Here is a 23,377-nt window from a genome sequence, read left to right as displayed (position 1 = left end):
GGGATTTAGATTCGTTTTACTACATACCTCAAGGCACAAACTGATAATGCTCTGTTGCTCTACATTTCTTCTAGGACACCCGTGAAGCGGCATCACAAAGTGAAAGTGTTAGACTGGGTCTCTGAAAAATTCATTTTTCAAATCCTGTCTTGCAGCAAAAAAAAATAACTTCAAAGCTTATCTAAGCAGATTAATCTAAATTACAATAGTATCTAGGAACATCTGATGTCTTCTGGCTTCATGATTTTCTTTACTACCTATAGGCAGTAGGAAGAAAAACCTCTGAGCTTTGTATGAAGTTCAGCAAAGGCCTAATTCACAATCCAAACTTAAGAGTCGTACATTCAGGCATTCATGAAATTGCAAATATATTTTAAATCATCTCTTTGTACAAACCCTTTTATTATATTTCTGTACTGTAAACCTACTCTAATACCCAGCTTTAAAATGCATGAACGGCTGGAACTATTTCCTTGATGAAAACAACGAGATACAAATCCAGTCAATAAATAGCTAACCTCAGAGATTTTGTGAAACACAAGCTGGTAATCTGGTTCTGATGCCACAGAAGGCCACTGGAATTTAGAAATTCAGAGTTTTGTACCTGCATGAAAGTCGGTTTTTCAAAATAGGACTTTTAAAAAAAAGATTAATCAGAACTAAAGTCAACAGGGGCAGCACGGTGGTGCAGAGGTTAGCACTGCTGCCTCACGGTGCCGAGGTCCCAGGTTCGATCCCGACCATGGGTCACTGTCCGTGTGGAGTTTGCACATTCTCCCCGTGTTTGCGTGGGTTTCATCCACACAACCCAAAGATGTGCAGGGTAGGTGGTTTGGCCTCGCTAAATTGCCCCTTAATTGGAAAAAATGAATTAGGTACTCTAAATTTATTTTTAAAAATAACTAAAGTCAACATCCTTACAGCAAGAGCTTGTTATAAATACCTGAGCTGAGCTACAGTCATGCTCAACCAGCAATGCTCACTGTTAAAGCAATACACACTGTATAGTGCAACTTACTTTTTCATTTTTATGCTTATCTTTTTCTTTCTCCTTTTCTTTCCTTTCTTTCTCCTTTTTCTCCTTTTCCTTCATCCTTTCCTTGTCCTTATCTTTCTTTTTCTTTTTGTCCTTTTTGTCTTTTTTCTTGTCCTTCTCTTTCGACTTTTCCTCAAATAGTCTTTCTGGAACCATAGGAGACACTGTTGGCAAAGCACACTGAGTCTTGATACTGCTTGGGGTGCTGAACAAGGGCAATGGAACCTCTTTTGGAATAAACCCAAGTACTGCTGAAAGGACCTTAGCTTTATGTTTATCCTTGTCTTTATTCTTTTCTTTATCCTTTTTCCCCTTTTCTTTATCTTTTTTCTTTTCTTTATGCTTTTCTTTGTCCTTTTTAAAGCTCCCATCTTTATGCTTTAACTTTACATCACTCTCATTGAAGTCTTTAATTCTAAATTTAAATGGATCTTTATCGTGTTCTTTACCAAATTCTCTGAAAAAAATCTTGGACTCTTTGTTGGCTTCCTTTTCTTTATCCTTGCTTTTCTCTTTATCTTTGCCCTTTTCCTTTTTGTCTCTGTCCTTATCTTTCAGCTTTTCTTTTTCCTTCTTCTTGATTTTCATCTTAATCTCTTTCTTCAGCTTTTTCTTCACATCAGATGAAGATGCATGCTTTGTGCGTTCTTCATAGAGCTTAAGGAGGGGTTCTGGGGTTGGTGGGGAAGCAGAAGGAGAGGACAGGTCAGGCATGGATGGAGGTACAGAAGGAGGTGTACCTAAGCTTGCCTTCCTGACAACCTCATTAATGGAATCATCCAAAGTCCATGACACGTTTGTGCTAGTTGTCGGCCCAGAAGATGATACTGGGGTTGCACTCCCCCTGCTAAAGCTGCTAGATAGGGAAAGCAGCCGTGGGGTTGATGTTTCTGAAATAGTGAGCCTTCTGGGACTAGTGAAGATTTCACTTTCTGATTCGGACCCGGAAGAAAACTCAAAGGGGTCTGGGTCACGCTCAGCATAAGCACGAGCTATAACAGCATCAATAGAGTCATCAATGCTCTTATCAGGCACTGCCAATTTTTTTGGCGATGTATCCAAAACATCTGGTTTCTCCAATTCAGTTGACGTATGTGGCTGCTTTACGTGAATATTTTCTTTCCCAAGTTTTTCAGGCCCTAAATTACACGCCGACAAAGGTGTTTGGCTTGGCGTTTCATTCCTGGCAGTGGATTGAGAAGCAGTAGCTGGTGCTTTCGGACTTTTGGGGCTTTTTGTACGCATAGGCGATTTTTTGTCTGACTTTAATGAAGCTTTTGGAGAACGAATGGGACTTCCTGAAAGTGCCAACTGAGATCCTTTAGGGGATTTGTTTTTTTGTATCGGTGAGGAGGAGACTTTAGATTTGATTTTAGATGTGAGCACTTTTGAATCTGAAGATTTGGGGGTTGAAAGTTGTGATGGTTTCGGTATAGGTGCAAGCATCGGAGGCTCAGGTGAAAGAGGAATTGAGCCAGAATGATCTGGTGGTGCAACTGGAGATAAAACAGGAGGCACCCTTTGAGAATTGATCATACTCAAGGGTTCCCTTGGTTCTAAGACACCATCCGGGCTCTCCATTTTACAGCCAGCTGTTCTAGCTCGCTTTGCAATTGGTAAGTCAATAGAGTCAGGGCTTTCAAGTGGTCTCTTGCCCAAGAAGTTTTCATCATTAACAGCCTCTTCCTCTTCCATATCCTCTTCTTCCTCTTCAAGGGGAACCTGCATAGCTTCTGCTGATGTACCTCCATCAGTGGGGACCTGCTCCTCCTCTTCCTCTGTCAAAGAAAAGAAAATATTACAGAAGATGGAACTTGTATTTTTGTAACAGCGCATCACTTTCAACGGGTTTCACAACCAATAGTTTACATTTGAAGATCAGCCACTTGTTATTAAGGCATCCACAACTGCAAATTTTCATAAAAGTCACACAAATAACAAATGAGATTAATGACAATTTAATCATAATTTTCTGGTGTTAGAGAAATGTTGGCCAGGATACTGGGAATGTAGGCACGTCTTGCTCAAATGGTGTCATGGTTACTTCAATGTCCACTTGCATTTTCATGCCAGGCACAACCTCATGAACATTATAATTCCCTCAGTAGAGTACAAAGTGTTAGCCTAGTTTATGAGCTTAATTCCGCAATGGGCTGAAATCAAAACCTATTACCCACATTTATACTTGTGTTTGGCCACTTGCTTCTCTAGCTAGGATTGTTCACTCTTGGTGGTTAGGTGGACCTAAAACTGCTAGATTTTAGCAAGACAGGTAGCCAAGAAATGACGGATCTTAAAGGAAGAAATAAAAGTAATTGTGCTTTGCAAAAGCATGGCAGATGTGGCAATCTAGGCATGCCTTTGTGATGAGAAGAACACATATACTGTGCCACCGTGCTGCCCCTATACTATATAAATGCAAGTTGCTGTTAGACTGGGATCTTATTTACAGTGCTATTCAGTTTGTCCTGATAGGACATCTGATGGGTCAGTGTGGGTGTTTGCAACTCAAAACCACTGAAATATTATATATGTTAAATTGACATAGAAAGGGTAAATGAGGGCAGCACGGTGGCACAGTGGTTAGCACTGGGGCTACGGTGCTGAGGACCCAGCTTCGAATCCTGGCCCTGGGTTACTGTCCATATGGAGTTTGCGCATTCTCCCCGTGTCTGTGTGGGTTTCACCCCCACAACCGAAAGATGTGCTGGTTAGGTGGATTGGCCACGCTAAATTGCCCCTTAATTGGGAAAAAAAATAATTGGGCATTCTAAATTTAAAAAAAGAAAGGGTAACTGGCACAAAGCACACAATTATCAAATAAGATTAACAAATTAAAATTTTGTTCTCTGCTACGAACTTCAGATCTGTGTTCGATAATTTCTTGGGTTCAGTGTCACCAGATAAGTCTTGTGCTTCTTACAATCAAGAGTTTATCTTTTCCACCCAATACCGAGCCATGTGAATTATGAGTACATATAGGACATATTCACAATTCCTCTATCCCACCCGAAGATTCAGCATTTATACATAGTGTTTAATGTTCCTTTTCCTTCCCAGAATTGTAGCCATGCAATGTGGTGTTAGATCAAAGTGAAGAACGTTGCATAAATGACCCGTCTGAAAATAAAATGCATTTATATATCTTTGCCAGTAAAACACCCTAAGACGCTTTACAAGAGTTAACAAAATTTGACACTGAGCCATGTAAGGAGATATCAGGACAGGTGACTAAATGTTTGGTCAAGAGGTTGGTTTTATGGAGTATCATTAAGAAGAGGAGAAAGTGGTTTGGGGCAAGCTTAGGGCCAGACAGCTAAAGGCAAACCTGCCACTGGTGGAGTGGTGTGGGTCAGGGATGCCAAAGAGGCCAGAAGTGGAGGAGGGCAGTGATGGCTGAGATTTGCAGGGCTAGAAAGGTGACAGACATTTGGAGAAGTAGCATCATGGAGGGATTTGAAAATGGGGTCAAGAATTTTTAAATTGAAATCTTGCCAGACTGGGAGCCAATGCAGGTCAGCAAGCACAGGAGTGATGGGTAAACGAGACTTAGCTCAGGTTAAATATGTACGCTATGTTAGGATTAATGTGTAAAGAATAACTTGTGATATGATCATCAGAAGGTAGACAACACTTCCAAAACGGAAAAAAGTTCTATTCCAAAACAGAAACATAAGTTCTATGTTCGTGCTCACAGCATTGATTTAAACATAGGAACACCGATATCCTACATTTACTAATCAATAGGCAATGCCAGGCTCACCTTGCTGTGTTAGTGTCAAACTCAAACTGTTCATGAACTGGTGTTTTGTTTACACTTGGTGTTTAACTAGTAAACAGATTAAAGGCAAGGTAAATAAAAATCAACCAGACTCAAAACATTATACAATCAACATGCATGTTTGGTGGCGGTTTTGAAACATGGATTCAATTTATCTAAAAAGTTCAGAAAAAAAGTGAAACTTAAACAAATACTGACACTGACCTAAGTTGTACATATTTTGTTATTTCTTGTAAAACACAGAACAGACTGCTCCCTTGACAAGCTTACTGTAAGAGAACTTTATATGGCAGTTTGTTTTATGCTAAGCATTTATATAATCATTCAACTCATCGTGCCTCGGCCAGCTCTCAGAGCTTACAACTTAGGCCCTTTTCTCTGCCCTTTCCCATACTCTTAAGCTTTTCTTTTTCAAATATTTATCCATGTCCCTTTTAAAAGCTATTACAGATTCCGCTTTCACCTTGCTTCGGATAGCACATTGTCCTAACAACCAGCAGCAGAAAACAAATTCTCCTGACCTCTCCCATCATCTTTTGGTACCTTAATGTGCTCTAGTGTTCCCTGGTAATCTCACTGAAAATCCTCACAACTGCTGGGCAACTTTATCAGATTTTCTGTGTTGTAGTGAAGTTTCTCTAATCTCGGTGTATTATCTTGGTGCTCAGTCACCGAAGGAGGGAAGAGGTTGCCCCCTGCTTTGTCAACAGGGTGAGTGAAGGTATCTGGAGGGGGTCCTGACACATTAATCTTTGAAGATCTAATGAATGAACCCTACTGCAGACTGGCAGCTTCCCCCTAAAGTTGCTTCCATCTTTGGTTTAGTGTGAGGTAAGTTAGTGCCTTTGGACTTTGACATGTGGGGGTTTGCATAACCAAGAGCAACATTGAGTAAACAAGACACATGGGCTTGGGACAATCCCTTTCTTCCCAGTAGCAAGCTTTAGTAAAACTTCTAAATTCACTCTGGAGTTGCACTGTAAGCGAAAGCACAAAGGTCTAAAGCTGGAAAAAAGGCAGCTTAAACGGTGAGTAAATGAAAGTCAGAATTTAAAGTGATCTTATTAGTTAGAAGTTACATGAACAAATAACACTTACTTATGGATCAAGCTATTTTTTAACAACCCAAGAAGAAAAATGAAACCTCTTAAAACATTTTATTTTCTTCTGCGTTAAGATTTTAATTATAACAATACTGCATTTATTGAAAATGCCACAGGGAAATCGTCTATACTGGCACCAGGAAATTAAGATCTGCAGTGCTGAAATCTTAATGGGACCTCAGTTCTACTTATCTGACTGTTTTATATATTGACAGGAATAGCAAATGGACACGTTCTCGATTGATTTAGAGGCAGTAACCAATCCGCATTACAAAAAGAAACATTGCGTAAGATATTCTGGAAGAAATTCATGCACAAAATACATGAATAGATACACAAGGAAATTGCAGCAGAATGTTCTGTTGAGGCATGAGGAATAGAGGAAGAGAGGTGGGATGGGGAGGAAGAGAAAAGGGAACAGCTACACCACCATCGATAGAGATGGGAGCAAACTCTGCTTGGAGCAAACCATGTGTTTGCTGCCATGCCCGCAACGCAAAAGGACCATTCTCTAACAAACAGTGAGAAGCACTAAATTCAGTTAATTAGAAATGCGCTGAGGTGATGCATTAATAAACAAAAACAAAAAAATGCAGCTGGAAATCTGGAAGAAAAATATAAGATGCTAGACACACCCTTCAGGGGATTAAGACCTCACACTGTATGTTTTAATATACTATCCTTAAGGCGATTTCTAAAATCTAATAAACTGGACAAACCCCTTTTAAAATGGCTGAATTTATGCCTGTCTGTTGCCCTTGAACAAAGGGAACTTCCTGGCAGTATCAAATAAATTTGCCCCTCGTTATCACCGAAGAGGCACTAACCCTGTGGGTTGCACAGAGCAAATTCAAAGAGAACTATACAACAGCTGCCTTCATTTCGTAGCTCAATGCTTACTCAACTGGAGCTTACTCATCTACTAGGACAAAGCGCATCGTAGCCTTCCTTTCAATTCTTATGGTCTGGATATCGCAAGGACCCAGGCGAGGCATACACTCCCTTGTTAAAGACAATGTGGAGAGGTGGGACTCATGTGACATAGACCTCTAGCTGGCCTAACTAGTAATGTTGCCTTGCTGTACTATAAAACCTCAGTCTGTTGTTTACCATTCTACAAGCCATCCTAGCAGAACGGAGCTTTCTGCCAAGAATCGAATGCCGAGCCACATCTACACAGTTTTGATTTCTGTACTATCGTCTAGAAGACTGATTCATCTCTGTGTGCCTACTTCATCATGTGAAGTCAACACCACTGGAAAATTCAATTCAGCCCACTGACCTCAAGTAAAGGGAAACCTGATTGTGCTTTGATTCAAGACTCTGAAACACATGGGGAACAGTAATTCTTTTCTCTGTGGTCTTTGCTCTGCAAATCTTTTTTCCTCCATCCCTCTTTTACTGTATGAGTGTGTAGGAGCAACGTTGCGACCCACTTCCCGAGGACCGAGTTTGAGAAAATAAACTAACCCTTTGAGCTCATCCCATCTCAAATTTGCTGTGAGGTTATTAATATAAATTAGATCACTCCAAAATTGAGGGGCTGGTGAAATACCCCTTCACTTATAAAGGGGGAAGCAAGTCAAAAAACCTTTGTGTTTACGAATGGGAATTGAGAGCAGAAATGAGTGCTGTTTAAATTAATCCTCCCCCCCCCCATATCAACTTAATCGGTCAGGCAGCATCTGTGGAAAAAGGAAGGTCCAGTTAACATTTCAATTCCATGACCCCTTGTTAGAACCAGAAATAGTTCATCTGTAACATCTTTTGTTATGAAACATTAACTGTAACTTTTTCTCTCCAAAGGTGCTGCCTGTATTTTTCTGATTTTAGCATATTTCATGGACTGTTAGCTTACATTAAATCATAAATAGTTTTCACATAGTTCTATTCTAACTAGATCCAAAAGTAGTAACTACAGCAATGGCTTCTCTTATGGCCCATGCACCATTATCTTTAAAATCCTCCACGGGTTATGCTTGGCTTCCTCCCGTTTCTCATCTACATGGTACTCTTTGGTTCCATCATCTGTAGACATGGGGTCAGCTTCCACATGCATGCTGACAACGCTCCAGTCTACCATTCCTCCACTTCTCTCAATCCCTTTCCTGCCTCAGTGTTGTCTGACCACTTGTCCGACATCTAGGCTTGGACGAGCTTCTACTCTTCCCTGTTAAACACTGGGAAAACCAAAGCCATTGACGTTTCCTGCTACAATTTCCTGACCATTGCCATCAATTCCATCCTCCTACCCGGCCGCAATCTCAGGCGGAGCCAAACGCCTCTCAATTTAAGTGTCCATTTCAATCACAAGCTAGCTTCTTGCGCAAAATCTACCCCTACTTTGCTCCACCATTGGTGGACATGTATTTACCAGCAGGCCTCAAGCTTTTGAGTTGGGAGGGTTTTGATTTCTATACCCTCCCATCTCCTCCTCCGACTTTACAACCTTTCTCAAAACCCATTGTACTGACTAAGCATATTTTCAACTCCTTCTGTGACTTTCATTGCATCTTTTGACTATGCCCTTCCCTAGTACCGTGGAACATTTTTCTATGTTAAAGGTGCTACATAAACACGGTTTTGGTGATGATGCCCTTGAATTATTTGCCTGTCGTTATTTGATTTCATATAAACAACACGGCACCAACATCTACGAGTCAGTTTTTACTGAAACAAGGTAATTAAGACACCTTTGGTATTTCAATTTCCAGAGAATTAGAAGGGTGCCGATGAAGACAGATTGCAGCTGAACACAAATGGTCTACAAATGTCAGGACAACCCAGAGATGGAATTACAGCCTTCAATTAGCATCATAGCATCCGTTGTGTGTGCAGCCATGACCAAGAAGGTTAATAAAGCTAAGCACTATTTAGCATATAGGGAACTTTTTGGAACTCAAAATGAAATTAACGTTTCATTAATTCAAAAGTAACTTGAAATACAATCGAACTGCTGGGACAGGCCATGAATGATCAAATGCAGCAAGTAAAATCAAGAAAAGATTAAATCAGGAAGGATAAATGAATCAACAGTGTTTCACAATCAAACATGCTGCGTTGCCCATCAGGTTGCCAAAGTTGGAAAATATTTCAGGACTAATAATTTGGCAATTGAAACTTTCCAACAATTGAGAACTGTTGTATGAGGAATGGTAATAACAGTTGAAACCTTACCAAGATGCTGTTTTGTAGGGACTAAAGTTAGCGGGAGGCAACAATCATGAAGCAGAACAATGTGTGATCTACAGAAGTGAGGATATTAAAGGTGATTAGGATGGATCCTCCTGTTGCTTCGATGGACGTGTTCAGCAAAGAGACCGATTGTTCACTGACTTGGTCTCCTGTCACATCATATGTGATGTTAAACCAAACCTGGAACTGCAGGTCCGATTGCAAATGTCACATCTGAAATCACTGCTGGAGGAGTGGATGAAGGCCCAGGGCTTTGTGGCATGCTCACTGTACTGTAGGGGCCTGACGGTTCTCAAGTAAAAGGTAACTTACAAAGTGATCATATATGTAGCCGGTATGTGTCAGAGAGAAATAACTTTTGAACACTTAATTTGGCAAGTTCAAAGAAATCAGTAAATAATTATTCAGGGTTAACAGAGCCCTTAAGGTACAATTTCCTGAACAAATGCCTTTCAAATTCACAATTCTTTGTAAACAGCGAGTCAAAAAACTATGAAGTACAGCTATGATGACTGTGACAATAAACAGTAATGCTGATATACTGAAATAAGCGAAATACTGCAGATCCTGGAATCTGAAACAAGAACAGAGAACACTGGAAACACTCAGCAGGAGGAAAACAGAGTTCACGTTTCGAGTCCATAAACCCTTCATCAGAACTGAAAGGTGAGAGACTGTATAAACTGCAACAAGAAGAAGCGACTTTGAGAACAGAAGATGGATGTCCTGGTGTGAGAGGGGGAGAGGGGTTTGCATTGAGGCAATACATGTATGGAATATTTAAAAAATAAAAGGGGGGTGGGTTTAGTCATAGAATTTACAGTGCAGAAGAAGGCCATTCGGCCCATCGAGTCGACACCGGCCCCTGGAAAGAGCAGCCCACCCAAGCCCACACTTCTACCCCAGCCCCACAACCCAGTAATCCCACCCAACCTTTTTGGACACTAAGGGCAATTGATCATGGCCAATCCACCTAACCTGCACATCTTTGGACTGTGGGAGGAAACCGGAGCACCCGGAGGAAACCCACGCGGAGAAAGTGCAAACTCCACAGAGACAGTCACCCGAGGCCGAAATTGAACCCGGGTCCCTGCCACTGTGAGGCAGCAGTGCTAACCACTGTGCCACCGTGCCCGGGAAGTGAAAGGTCAAAATCTAAAGTTGCTGAACTCAATGTTGAGTCTCGAGGGCTACAAAGTGCCCAACTGGAAGACGAGATGTTACTCCTCCAGCTTGTTCTGGGCTTCACTGGAGCATTGCAGCAGGCCAAGGAGGGTCATGTGAGCATGAGAGTAAGGTAGCATGCGACAGGACGGCTGGGGTCATGTTTGCGGGCTGAGAAAAGGTGTTCCACACAGCGATCACCTAGTCGCCGTTTAGTATCCTCTCTGTAAAGGTGACCGGATTTAAAGCAGTGAATACAATAAACCAAATTCAAGGAAGTGCAAGTGAGATGTTGCTTAATCTGAAAGGAGTGTTTCAGACCTTGAATGGTGAGGAGGTAAAGGGTTAGATGTTGCACCTTCTGTGATTACAAGGGAAGGTGCCGTGGGAAGGGGATGCAGAGTTGGGTGTGGTGGAAGGGGGTGGACCAGGGTGTCACAGAGGGAGCGTGGGGGGGGGATGGACGGGAAGCATTATGCTGGAGCTAGCGGATACTGTATGGGTATACATATATAATTCAGACTGCTGTTTCCTCTTCCTGACAGTATTATAATTGCAAGCATGATTATCAGGATTGCGCTGGATCACAAAAGGAGCTAAGTAACATTTACAGCAGGAATAAAATGCACCAATGACACCCCTATGGTTCTGCATTGAACAGTTATTTAATTTTTAAATAAAAAAATCACTTTGTGACATCCAAATGCACAATTCTGTACTGCAGAGTAAAGCAACTACTGGACTGTGTAAGCACCGTAAGGTGAAACAATTTACAATATTATGAATGGCCTAATCTATATGTTAATACTAGTGGATCATATAACTCCTGCTTGAATAAGATAGGGGCATAGTTGGAGGGTTTCTATAGTTACCACCAATGGCAACTGTTCTGAAAGGTTGCTTGACTGACATAGCACACACTGTTCAATTGGTGCCCAGCAGTTGCTTATGATATGAAGCTATGATAACAGCAGTTTCTCTAATATCTAACCCCCCCCCCCCCCCCCCCACCCCCCGTCCCACCGCCCCTCAGCATCCCTCAGATATGTTAAATCACCTCCATTTGTCATAGGCCATTATTCAGTCACAAGCTAATAGAAGTTTAAAGCTCGACTCGCCTACACCAGCTCTATGAACTAATAAGCACAGAGTGGAGGCACATTGCCTCTTCAGAAAAGTGACAATTTATTTTTTGTTGAAAAATCCTTCAGCAAGTCAGCGGATGCCATCTTGCAAACCTCCTGGGTACATCTTCTGTGAGATATTGACGAGATAACCTGCTCTTATTCTTATGTCGTAACTGGTGTAACAACACAGTTGGGGAGAGGGGGGGAGGAGGAGAGGGGTTTAAACACGAGCTACAAATGGAATGGGGAATTGTTTTAAAAAAGGAGGAAAATCGGAGTTACTTTGCCTCTTTTTTCCATGTTAATGTGAAAACATTAACAGGGAAACACGCTGAATAGCAAATTGAATTCAGCCCAGTGTTTAATCAAGCCAGTTGCATGTCTTTATCACAAGATACCAGTTACTTAAGACTGGCCACTGCATTTCAAAATCTGCACTAACATAGGAACGAGGATGATTTTATCAAAAAGGCAAGGTCAAGGAGTAAGTTGGCCATCTGTCACAACAGCTGGGTAACTACAGGGCAGTAGTTAACTTTTAATAGCTGCAATCCCTAATGGCATTGCACACTAATGAGTGAAAAAAGAGTGTTCTTTCAAACATACAAGAAAATGAATAAAAATATACAGAAGTATTAAAATAATGATTGATCAACTCTCATTGTTGGGCATCAATCAGGCCAGGACAATATAAAGAGTTATGGCAGCTTTACACATCTGTATTACTGTAGTTGAATATTTATATAAGACATAGGGCTGGATTCTCCACCTCGCGGTGCTGGGAATGCGAATCACGATCTGGTGGAGGATCGGGCATCCGGCAAAAATCGAGGTTTGCACCCGGCGCCGATTTGGGTGGCATGTGCCTGTCCCCACCCTGGCAGTGAAAATGAGGTTTGTGCCCCGTGCTGACGGGGCGTGCAAAACCGGCATTTGCACGCATTTAAATGTGATTAACGACATGCTCCGCCCTTTTGTTAAGCAAAGATATTAAGGGGTATGGGCCAAAGGCCGGCATATGGAATTAGGTCACAGATCAGCCATTGAATGGCTGGACAGGCTCTCGGGGTGGAGTGGCCTACTCCTGTTCCTAAGTTCCTTCCTCGATGCTTCACCCCTCTCAGGCAGAAGTCTTGCTGGCTCAAGTTACTACAGGTATTCACAAATGTGGACTGGACGCCACAGCAGCAGAGGGGGAGCAAAGGAGGCTAAAAAAAAACACTGAGAAACTGTTGAAAACTGTCGGGATTGCTGCTAGCTGCCTGGGCTGAGGCCAGCAGCGGGGAGTGACTTGGTGTCGAGTCCGTGGATGGGGTGTCCCCCTCGGGATCGGGGTGGCCTGGCTCAGACCGCCATTGCTGCAGTTTGTCTTTTAAATACACCCCTTTGGTGCTGCTTACAGGCTCCTGGCTGCTCACACTGCTGACTGCATCCTTTGAATGCTCAGAAGGCCAAGGTCATCTGGGAGCACACACAAGTTGCCCCTCTGGACCCGTTCATACCCCAGCTGTATCATCACGGGGATGGACATAGCCACGCTCAATCAGGGGCCCACCAGGTGTTGGCACTGCTCAGAAACATGCCCACTGCAAAGGAACAGCATAGCTCACCCAACCAGAGGACACCTGCACCATGGCCTTTGTAGCCTTCCCTTTCTCTGCCTCTCTCAGGGCAGAGGTCTCAACAGTGACCCTCACCCTTCTGGATCACCAGCTGTCTCCTCCTGGTGAGGCTGGCAGTACTGACTGCCTCTACCACCACCTCCCAGGGGGCAGGCTTGAGTCTGCGGCCCACCCTGGGGAAGTTTTAGCTTAATGATGGAGTTTAAAAAAATAAATTAAGGAAGCAAACTTTAATTGTCAACATTCTTAGATATCAAAACATACATACTGGACAGCATTCTCCCCAAAAATGACTCGGGGCTGGATTCTTCCACGACCCGCCTGCCACAAGATTGCCACGGCTGGGCCGCGGAGCATGTAAAGGTCCATTGACCCCGGCGGGAATTTCCGGTCACCAGGTGGGCGGGGCCGGAAATACGTGCCCCGAGTGTCATTTCGGGTTGGAAAACCGATGCGAATTGCGGCAGCAGTTCCGGCGTGATTCCCACCGAATTTCTCCCACACTTAATCATTTATTTGGAGCCAGCATGAAACTTACTGGGAAAGTGATGTGAGGGACCCAAAGCCTCACAGAGATCGGGGCGCCATTTTTAAAGGGTGCCCCAATCTCAAAGTGACAATGCAGCCCCCCCCCCCTTCCCGGAGTCTTTACAAGCCTCTTGATTGACAGGTCCAGGCTATTTCAAAGGAGGGGTTAGCATTGCTCAATTTTATAGCTCCGCAGGGGTCCATTAACTTTGAAGTGCTTCCACTTTTGAGCAGGTGTTCTTTCTAACCACAGTGTTTTTTAAAGAGGCTGTTTCTTTGTTCTGGGAGCCTCCTAGAAAGAGCAGGTGCGGGAGCAGAGCTTGTAAAAGGCAATGAATCATGACATTGAATGTAAACGATGCAGTTCAAAGCTTTTAGGCTTCTGAGCATGCCTGGGGGCTTGACAAAGTGAAAGGGGAATGACATTGATTGTGAAATAAACACTTCAAAAGATTTCCTACAAATTAGAGGAATCAATGACAAATCATTGAAATTGACATACTGGAAGAGAATTTAAAGGTTTCCAACACATCAAAGTAGTCCTGAGTTGTAGCTTCGCCAGGTTGAAACCTCATTTTTAGGTACGCCTGGTGTTGCTCCTGGTATGCCTGCCTGCAATCTTCATTGAACCAGGATTGATCCCCTGTCTTGGTGTTAATGGTAGAGTTGAGTATCTGCTAGGGCATGACATTAAATATTGTGGTTGAGTACAATTCTGTTGCTACTGATGTACCACAGCTCCTCACCTCATGGATGCCCAGTCTTGAGTTGCTAGATCTGTTTGAAGTCTATCCCATTTAACCTCAATGTGAAGACAGGAATTTGTCTCACATGGACTGTGCGGTGGTTACTCCTACCGATGCTGTCATGGATAGATTTGGTGAGGATCAGGGTCAGTGTGTTTTTCCCTCTTGTTGGTTCCCACGCCACCTGCCACAGTCCCAGTCTAGCAGGTATGCCCTTTAGCGCCCCGCCAGCTCGGTCTGTGGTGGTACTACAGAGCCACTCTTGGTGATGGATATCGAAGTCCCCCACCTAGAGAACATTCTGTGCCTTTGCCTCTCTCAGTGCTTCCCCCAAGTGGTGTTCAACATGGAGGAGTATGGAGGGGGGGCAGTACGGAGGGTGATCAGCAGGAGGTTTCATTGCCCAAGTTTAACCTGGTGCCATGAGACGTCATGGGGTCCAGAGTCATGTTGAGGATTTCCAGGGCAACATCGATCCCCCCGACTGTATGCCACTGTTCCACCACTTCTGCTGGATCTGTCCTGTTGGTGAGACGGGACATATCCAGGAATGGTGATGGTGGTGTCTGGGGTATTATCTGTAAGGTATGATTCCGTGATTATGACTAGTCTGTGAGACAGCTCTCCCAATTTTGGCACAAGCCCCCAGCTGTTAGTAAGGAGGACTTTGCACGGTCAACAGGATTAGGTTTTGCCATTGCCGTTTCCGGAGCCTAGGTTGACGTCCAGTTTCATTCCTTTTGTTTTCTTTATAGCGATTGAATCCAACGGGGTGACTTGCTTTGTCTTTTCTGACGGATGGGTCACAAGTAAGGACTGCAGATTTCCTTCCCCAAAGGGCGATAGTGAACCAATTGGGCTTTTCCAACAATCGACAATGGTTTCATGGTCATCATTAAACTTTTAGTTCAGAATGTTTAATTGAGTTTAAATTCCACCATCTGCTGTGGTGGGATTCGAACCCTGATCCCCAGAGCATTACTCCGGGGCTCTTGATTACTAATCCAGCGACAGTATCACTGTGCCACAGCCACCACTTTGTCCAAGATAACGTGCTCCTTGGTGCTGCTGGTCCACATTTATTGCTTGCCTATGCCAATCTCTCACACCACTATACAGCTCGTTCAGTGCCTCTCATACGTTCAAACTGCAAGCTTTTCAAACTGACAGTTTCCACGGGCTTCATGCAGAAAATTACTGCAACACAATCATGATTGTACTGGCAACTAGTATGGATTAAGTACATCTATCACAGTGTTTGTGTTCCTTCAATGTACATTATTACCCCCACGACTGAAGGTAGGCAAAGGTCACGTTTACATCAATTTGATAATCTGTTCGTAAACAATATATCTCAAAAACTAATGGACGGATTATCATGAAATGTGGCACACAGACAGGGTCTCACCCAAGAAAGAACTGATTAGCTTTTGGCAAAGATGCAGATCAAGTCCTGGAAAGCTTTTAAAGGATCCGATAACATTGGGATACAAGACTTAAAAAAAAAAAGAATATGAGGGTTGTTTTATTTAGAATGTTGGTGATTGTTTTAGTATTGTGGATTGTCTCAATTGCTGTGGTGCAGCTGTCAAAATGAGCAGAGTTTTCAGAACAGGTTGTTGGATGTGGCCCCTGAGGTCTCCTCTGTGAGATGGAAGCTCTTAGTAAATTAAAAATATATATTTAACAGCTTTGTGCTTACATGCCATCACCCTGGCAAGGAAAGCCTCAAGGAACAGCTGATTAATTGCAATAATGTTGAGTTAACACACGTGGCAGAGCAGTGAGCTCTACTGAATGCCTTCTTCATTTATTGCTATATATTTCTCTTCTTGCTCCATAAGATGGCAGATAAAGAGTAATTTCATAAATAGGCCTGCCAATAGTACATCTAGGAAAATGTAATTTCATTGAGTAGAAAGTTTCCAGCAACATGATTTTCTATCAAATTTTATGATCCAGTATATAATCAGATAGAGACACCATTTTTATATGACAGGTAGACACACGTTGCATCAGCACAAACATTTCCTGGCAATCTCAGGCACATGGTGTTTCATCAACCTGGAATGCCTGCATTGCATTTTTGTTCTGTTTCCGATTGTCAATTCTTTAGCCAGAAGCTGCCTGAACGAATAAAAAGACAGCCAGGGAAAGACCAGCTGGCTCTTCAAGCCTGGCTAAAACCATCATGACGCAACTAAGTGTCATCCATCCCACTGTACCCATCTCCTTGTAGCCATGAAATCTCCTGGGAGACTTAAAAATTCAGTGCTTTATATATGCCCCTGATGTGTGAGCGTACAGATGAACTCGCCAAGTGAAACTATACTTGTAGCTTTTGATCATGAAGGGCCATTTAACTTGCACAGTTTTTCTAATGCTAATATTTAAATTGCTATTTTTACTTGGTTTGTTCTTGAACTGATTTTCATAATTTTGTTTACAATTCAACTAAAGTATCTATGCTCTATGCAGAGGTTACTGTATAAAGCACTTGCCCTAGCTGTTCATCTAAAAACTCTTGCATAAATGAATGCAAAAATAGGGTTGAGAACTGCCAGTTTGGGGCCAGAATCAGCAGATTGCATTTGATCCAGGCGATACTCTTTATTATGGGGGACGGGGGGTGACAAGGAAGAGATATACACAGGCACAAAGAACACCAGACACTCCTAAATTAGATGTTTTTGGAGAATCAATAAAGTATTTGCTGTATAAAATATAATGGTTACATCTGCACTCAATCTAAAGACGTGGGCGGCTTTCTGAAAACATGCACATGTCCATGCTGTGTTTGGGCCCCAAATACATTGTATGGGTTTGCAATTTAGGAAAGGTCTATTGCACTTTAAAAATATATATATTTTTTTTCTTTTTACAGGGACAGATTGCAAAATTGTTTCTTTAGGGTTTACATGGTTTTAATTTACAAATTACTTACCCAGCCCATGCTAAGATGCAGTATGTCCCAATGCTGTAAATCTCATAAGGCATTCTTAAACATGCCCTGTCACATCCTGCCAACCATGTATTTTCTACACTGCTATAAACTTGTTCAATGCTTATAATGACCTTGACAAAATTCTGGAAAAATAATCTCTGGACCTCCAGCTCTGAGCTATTTTTGAACTGGCTTTGAATAATTGTCACACAATATGAGTTTCTTGATTAATTGCTTGAGATAAGGCCTACTTTCCTTACTGGCCTCCAGTGGTTCCATTACTTCCTACAATCACTATTTTTCCCCTAGTTTGCAAGCATAGAGGGATGTGCAAAGAAGGAAAACGCACAGATGCCAGAGAGGGCAAAATGCATTACAGAAGGATTACCAGCAGACAATGACAAAAAAGGATTAACTCTTCCAATGCCATTAACACTAATAACAGGTAATTATTTAACTACATGCTAAGGGCTCATTGAGTGATTAGCAATATTTTCACAGAACACAAAATAGTCTTCTTCCACTGTGTTCGACTCTTATTTTACCCTGTATGCAGAGCCAACAAGCATATAATTTGAGAAAGAATACATTACTCAAATAAAAGAATGTGTAATCAACTATAATCTGATGAAAACATCTTTAAATTATGATTTAATTTTTTGGAATCGTAAGTATGAAATATACTCCACAAATGCAAAATAATTTTTTTCAAACTGTTATGAACTAATGATGTGCACAACTAGCACATCTATGAAAAATGCAGCCTGGACTGTTTTGATTCAGTGCAAATAACAAATTAGAATTAAAAATTATAAAATATTATGCTTCAACAAACATCTATCCAAAATGTTATTTTTTTTCACTATTTGGTACTATATAATAGGTTCCTTTATTTTAATTCTCTTAACGTGTATTATCACTTTCTTTGAACTTCTTTTACACTTACTTTGTCTTTCACTCCCCTTCTGCCTTTAAGAATTGCTTTGTTTATTTTCTTAATTTCCATTGTCATGTTTAGACTGTTCTTTTAAGCACTTCTAAATTCTGCAGAGTAACAGACCTTCGTACAGTTAGTGCAACAGCTCTGAAGTCTAAAGGACATAGGGATTGGAGCTGTATGAAATAATACAATAAGCAACCTGTTAGAGGATCATGTATATATTGCTGATGGAAACTAAAAATGGATGGCACCTGTAAATTAAAGCATATCTCTTTATATACCAATGGCCTAGTCCCATGTTGCAAGACACCAACATTGAAAATAACTAAAGAGAAATTGAGGTAAAGCTATGTAGTAATTAGTAATCATGTCAAGCTTGAGTTTTAATTGTTTGAAAATTGGGGAAAGAAGAGAAGTGAGATAATGAGTTTCACAGCTTGAGATCCTGAGCAATAATGTGTTAAAAGCTCATAAGTCCAAATTCAATACAGTACAGATGTAGGGAGGAAGAAGAGCATGTAAGGAATGATATCTCACAAGATTTTCCAAAGCACCAAGACTTCTCTTTCAAAAAATCCCAGCGATATCCTTTTTGATTGGACCACACTGCACTTAACCTACTCACCCTCCTGAACTCCTGAGCAATGTGTGACACAGTTGACCATTCCATTTCTTGTCGTCTCTCACTCTTCTATTTTTACCTCTCCTGGTACAGCAAGAACATGTATAATGGCTTTCCGTCCCACCTATCCCCACCCGTATATTTCTTTTGGTTAATTCATGGAATGTTAGCATCACCACCAAGGCCAGCATTCATTGCCCACCCCTATTTTGCCTTGAGAAGAATGAGCTGCCTTCTTGAACCACTGCAGTCCATGTGGTATGCGTACACCCACAGTCTGCTAGAATGAGAGTTCCAGGTCTTTGACCCAGCAACAGTGAAGCAGCAAAGATATAGGGCGCGATTCTCCACTCCCACGCCGGTTGGGAGAATCGCCTGGGCCGCCGAAATTTCCGGGGACGCCGGTCCGACGCCCTCCCGCGATTCTCCCAAGCGGCGGGAACGGGCCGGTCGGGTTTCGCGGGCCGCAGGCCGGAGAATCGCCGGAGATACCCAAAATAGCGATTCTCCGGCACCCCCGCGATTCTGAGGCCCGGATGGGCCGAGCGGCCAGGCCAAAACGGCGGGTTCCCCCCGGCGCCATCCACACCTGGGGCGAAATTCTCCCGAAACGGCACGATGTCCGCCGACTGGCGCCCAAAACGGCGCCAATCAGACAGGCATCGCGTCGCCCCAAAGGTGCGGAATGCTCCACATCTTTGGGGGCCGAGCCCCAACATTGAGGGGCTAGGGCAGCGCCGGAGGAATTTCCGCCCCGCCAGCTGACGGAAATGGCCTTTGTTGCCCCGCCAGCTGGCGCGGAAATGACATCCCCGGGTGGCGCATGCGCGGGAGCGTCAGTGGCCGCTGACAGTTTCCCACGCATGCGCAGTGGAGGGAGTCTCTTCCGCCTCCACCGTGGTGGAGACCGTGGCGGAGGCGGAAGGGAAAGAGTGGCCCCGATGGCGGGCCAGGCCACCGTGGGGGCACCCCCGGGGCCAGATTGCCTCGCGCCCCCCCCGGGACTCCGGAGCCCGCCCACGCCGCCTTGTCCCGCCGTTCAAAAGGTGGTTTAATCCACGCCGGCGGGACAGGCAATTTATCGGCGGGACTTCGGCCCATCCGGGCCGGAGAATCGAGCGGGGGGGGCCCGCCAACCGGCGCGGCGCGATTCCCGCCCCTGCCGAATCTCCGGTGCCGGAGACTTCGGCAACCGGCGGGGGCGGGATTCACGGCAGCCCCCGGCGATTCTCCGACCCGGCGGGGGGTCGGAGAATGATGCCCCTGGTCGCTGCAGTCGTGGGCGGTGCGTGAACGCTGGGGGGGCAGCCTGTGGGGGGGGGGGGGCGAGGGGGGATCCTGCACCGGGCTCCACCTTGAATGTGGGGTGGCCCGCGATCAGTGCCCACCGATCGTCGGGCCGTCCTCTCTGAAGGAGGACCTCCTTCCTTCCGCGGCCCCGCAAGATTCATCCCCCATCTTCTTGCGGGGCGGATTTGGACAGGACGGCATACACGCATGCGCGGGTTGGCGCCGGCCAACCCGCGCATGCGCGGATGACGTCCGTTATGCGGCGCCGGCCGCGTCATCTATTCGGTGCCGCATTTACGCGGGCGACAAGGCCTGGCACGGGTAGATGACGCGGCCCCGATACTGGCCCATTGTCAGGGCCTGAATCGGTCGGGACCAGGGCCGTTCCGCGCCGTCGCGAACCTCGACGGCGTTCACAACGGCGCGGCCACTTCGCCGTGGGGGTGGAGAATCCCGCCCCATAGTTCCATGTCAGGATGGTCTGTGACTTGAGAAGGGAACTTTCAGGCAGCACTGCTCCATGGGACTGCTGCACTTGTTCTTCTAAGTGATAAAGGTCATGTATTTGGAAGATGCTGTCGAAGGAGCCTTGATAGTGCATCTTGGAGGTGATACATACCGCTGCCACTGTGTACCACAAACACAACTATGGGCGACTATAAATAAGAATTGTAATAACTGTGAAAGCCTCAAATCCACCAAAAGGAAGCAAATAAGATGATAATGACAACATATTTCTGTCAAACTGTTTCTCTTACAAGACTATAATCATTTGAGATTTGTTGCTTTTTAAAACATAACTTTAAAAAATGTATTCTTTCATGGATGTGCACCTCACAGGCAAGGCCAGCACAGCATTGAACTGAGCGCCTGCCCGGCAATTTTTAAGAGGACAGTTAAGAGTCAACCATATTGCTGTGGTACTGGAGTCACATGTAGGCCGGAGCAAGAAAGGATGGCACATTTCCTTCCATGAAAGACAGTAGTGAATCAGATTAGCTTTTACGGCAATCGATGGCAGTTTCATTACTGAGATTAGCTTTCTATTGCAGATTTTATAATTGAATTTAAATACCACCATCTGTGGTGGTGGGATTGGAACCTGTGCACCCAGAGCATTACTCTCAGCCTCTGGATTACTAATCTGATGACATTATCACAATTCCACCATCTCCCCCGACTTACAATAAAGTGCAATGCTTAAATGTAATATTTTACCTTGGAGAAAAGCATACAAAATAGTAGATGAAGAATTAAGAGAGTTGACTGAATGCACGATGGAAAAGTCAAGTTTCTCCCCTACTTTTAAATGTGCAGAAGGACATAATGAGATAGGTTTGTTGAGAGACTTCTAGTGGGTATGTCCTAAATGGCTGAGAGCTCTGATACAGAGTTATAGCTCGAAAAGAGTAAAGGTTGGAACGGGAAGACTACAATAAGCAGACTGAGAAATATGGTTGGAAGGTTGAGGAACATCACGGAGGGACCTGTAAACCCCTGTTATTTAAATGGATTTACTGCTAAAAATGGCTTTGAATTATCTGGAATAGACCGTATAATCCTAATGTTCAATTAGATACAAAATATCTGAATACAAAAGCTGAAGAACAGAAACATGCATAGAAAACAGAAGCAGGAGGAGGCCATTTGGCCCTTCGAGCCTGCTCCACCATTCGTTACGATCATCGCTGATCATCAAATTCAATACCCTGATCCGATCCTGCCCTCCCCCCATATTCCTTGATCCTTTTAGCCACAAGAGCTACGTCTAATTCCTTCTTGAAATCACACAACATTTTGGCCTCAACTACTTTCTGTGGTAGTGAATCGCACGGATTCACCACTCTCACCTCAGTCCTAAAAGGTTTACCCCGTATCCTCAAACTATGACCCCTAGTTCTGGATTCCCCCACCATCAGGAATATTCTTTCTAAATCTGCCCTCTCTAATCCTGTCAGAATTTTATAAGTTTCTATGAGATTCCCTTTCAATCTTCTAAACACCAATGAATATAATCCTAACCAAATCAGTCTCTCCTCATATGACACAGTCCCGCTATCACAGGAATTAGCCTGGTAAATCTTCGCTGCAATCCCTCCATAGCGGGAGCATCCTTCCACAGTTAAGGACACCAAAAATGCACACAATACTCCAGGTGTGGCTTCATCAACACCCTATATGGTGCAGTATGGGTGGCACGGTAGCACAGTGGTTGGCACTGTTGCTTCACGGCTTCAGAGTCCCAGGTTCGATTCCCGGCTTGGGTCACTGTCTGTGCGGAGTCTGCACGTTCTATCCATGTCTGCGTGAGTTTCTTCCAGGTGCTCCGGTTTCCTCACCCAAGTCTGAAAGATGTGCTGTTAGGTAATTTGGACATTTTGAATTCTCCCTCAGTGTACCCGAATAGGGGCCAGAGTGTGGCGAGTAGGGGATTTTCACAGTAACTTCATTGCAGTGTTAATGTAAGCCTACTTGTGACAATAATAAAGATTATGGATTGTATTATTATAAAACATCCCTATTCCTATTCAAATCGTCTCGCTATTAAGGCCAATATACCATTTGCCTTCTTTATTGTCTGCTCTACCTGTGTGCTTATTTTCAGTGATTGATGCACAAAGACACCAAGGTCTCGCATAGTATCCACTTCTCCCAATTTAAACCCATTCAAATAATAATCTGCCTTCCTATTTTTGCTACCGAAGTGGATAACCTCACATTTATCCATATTATACTGCGTCTGCCATGCATATGTCCACTCGTTCAGCCTGTCCATCTCTGCATCCTCCGCACAGCTCACCCTCCCACCAACTTTGTATCACCTGCAAATGTGGAGATAATACATTTAGTTCCCTCATCCAAATCATTAATATATAATTTGAACAATTGAAGTTCTCGCACAGATTCTTGCGGTACCCTAATTATCACTGTCTGCCGAACGGAAAAAGATACATTTATTCTAATTCTTTGCTAATCAGCTTTCTATCCATCTCACAACACTACCCGCAAACCCATGCGCTTTAACTTTACATAGTAATTTGCTATGTGAGACCTTGTCGAAAGCCTTCTGAAAGTCTAAATAAACCACATCCACCGTTTTTTCCTGGTTAGCTCTACTAAGTTACATTTTCAAAAAATTCCAGTAGACTTCTCAAGCATTATTTCCCTTTCGTAGATCCATGCTGACTTTGTCTTATTATACCACTGCTTTCCAAACACTGTGCTACAGAATCCTTGATAATGGACTCTAGCAACTTCCCCACTACCGGTGCTAGGCTC

General features: G+C 43.6%; 1 protein-coding gene across 6 annotated transcripts in view; it reads right to left on the bottom strand.

The window, feature by feature from the left end:
- taf3 (TAF3 RNA polymerase II, TATA box binding protein (TBP)-associated facto) overlaps positions 1-23,377 on the bottom strand; it is a 233,654-nt gene that overhangs the window by 80,083 nt on the left and 130,194 nt on the right. For all 6 annotated transcript variants that reach the window (XR_011934014.1, XR_011934015.1, XR_011934018.1 and 3 more), the window contains one exon: positions 1,019-2,814. Coding sequence is in view for 1 of the 6 variants with exons in the window: in XM_072471043.1 (XP_072327144.1) it covers positions 1,019-2,814 (1,796 nt within the window). In the remaining 5 variants the exon portion in view is untranslated. The remainder of the gene's footprint in view (positions 1-1,018; positions 2,815-23,377) is intronic.

Source organism: Scyliorhinus torazame, chromosome 13 (assembly GCF_047496885.1).
Source record: "Scyliorhinus torazame isolate Kashiwa2021f chromosome 13, sScyTor2.1, whole genome shotgun sequence".
NCBI lineage: Eukaryota > Metazoa > Chordata > Chondrichthyes > Carcharhiniformes > Scyliorhinidae > Scyliorhinus > Scyliorhinus torazame.
Note: the sequence above shows the minus strand (reverse complement) of the source record. Positions and strands in the feature narration are given on the sequence as shown.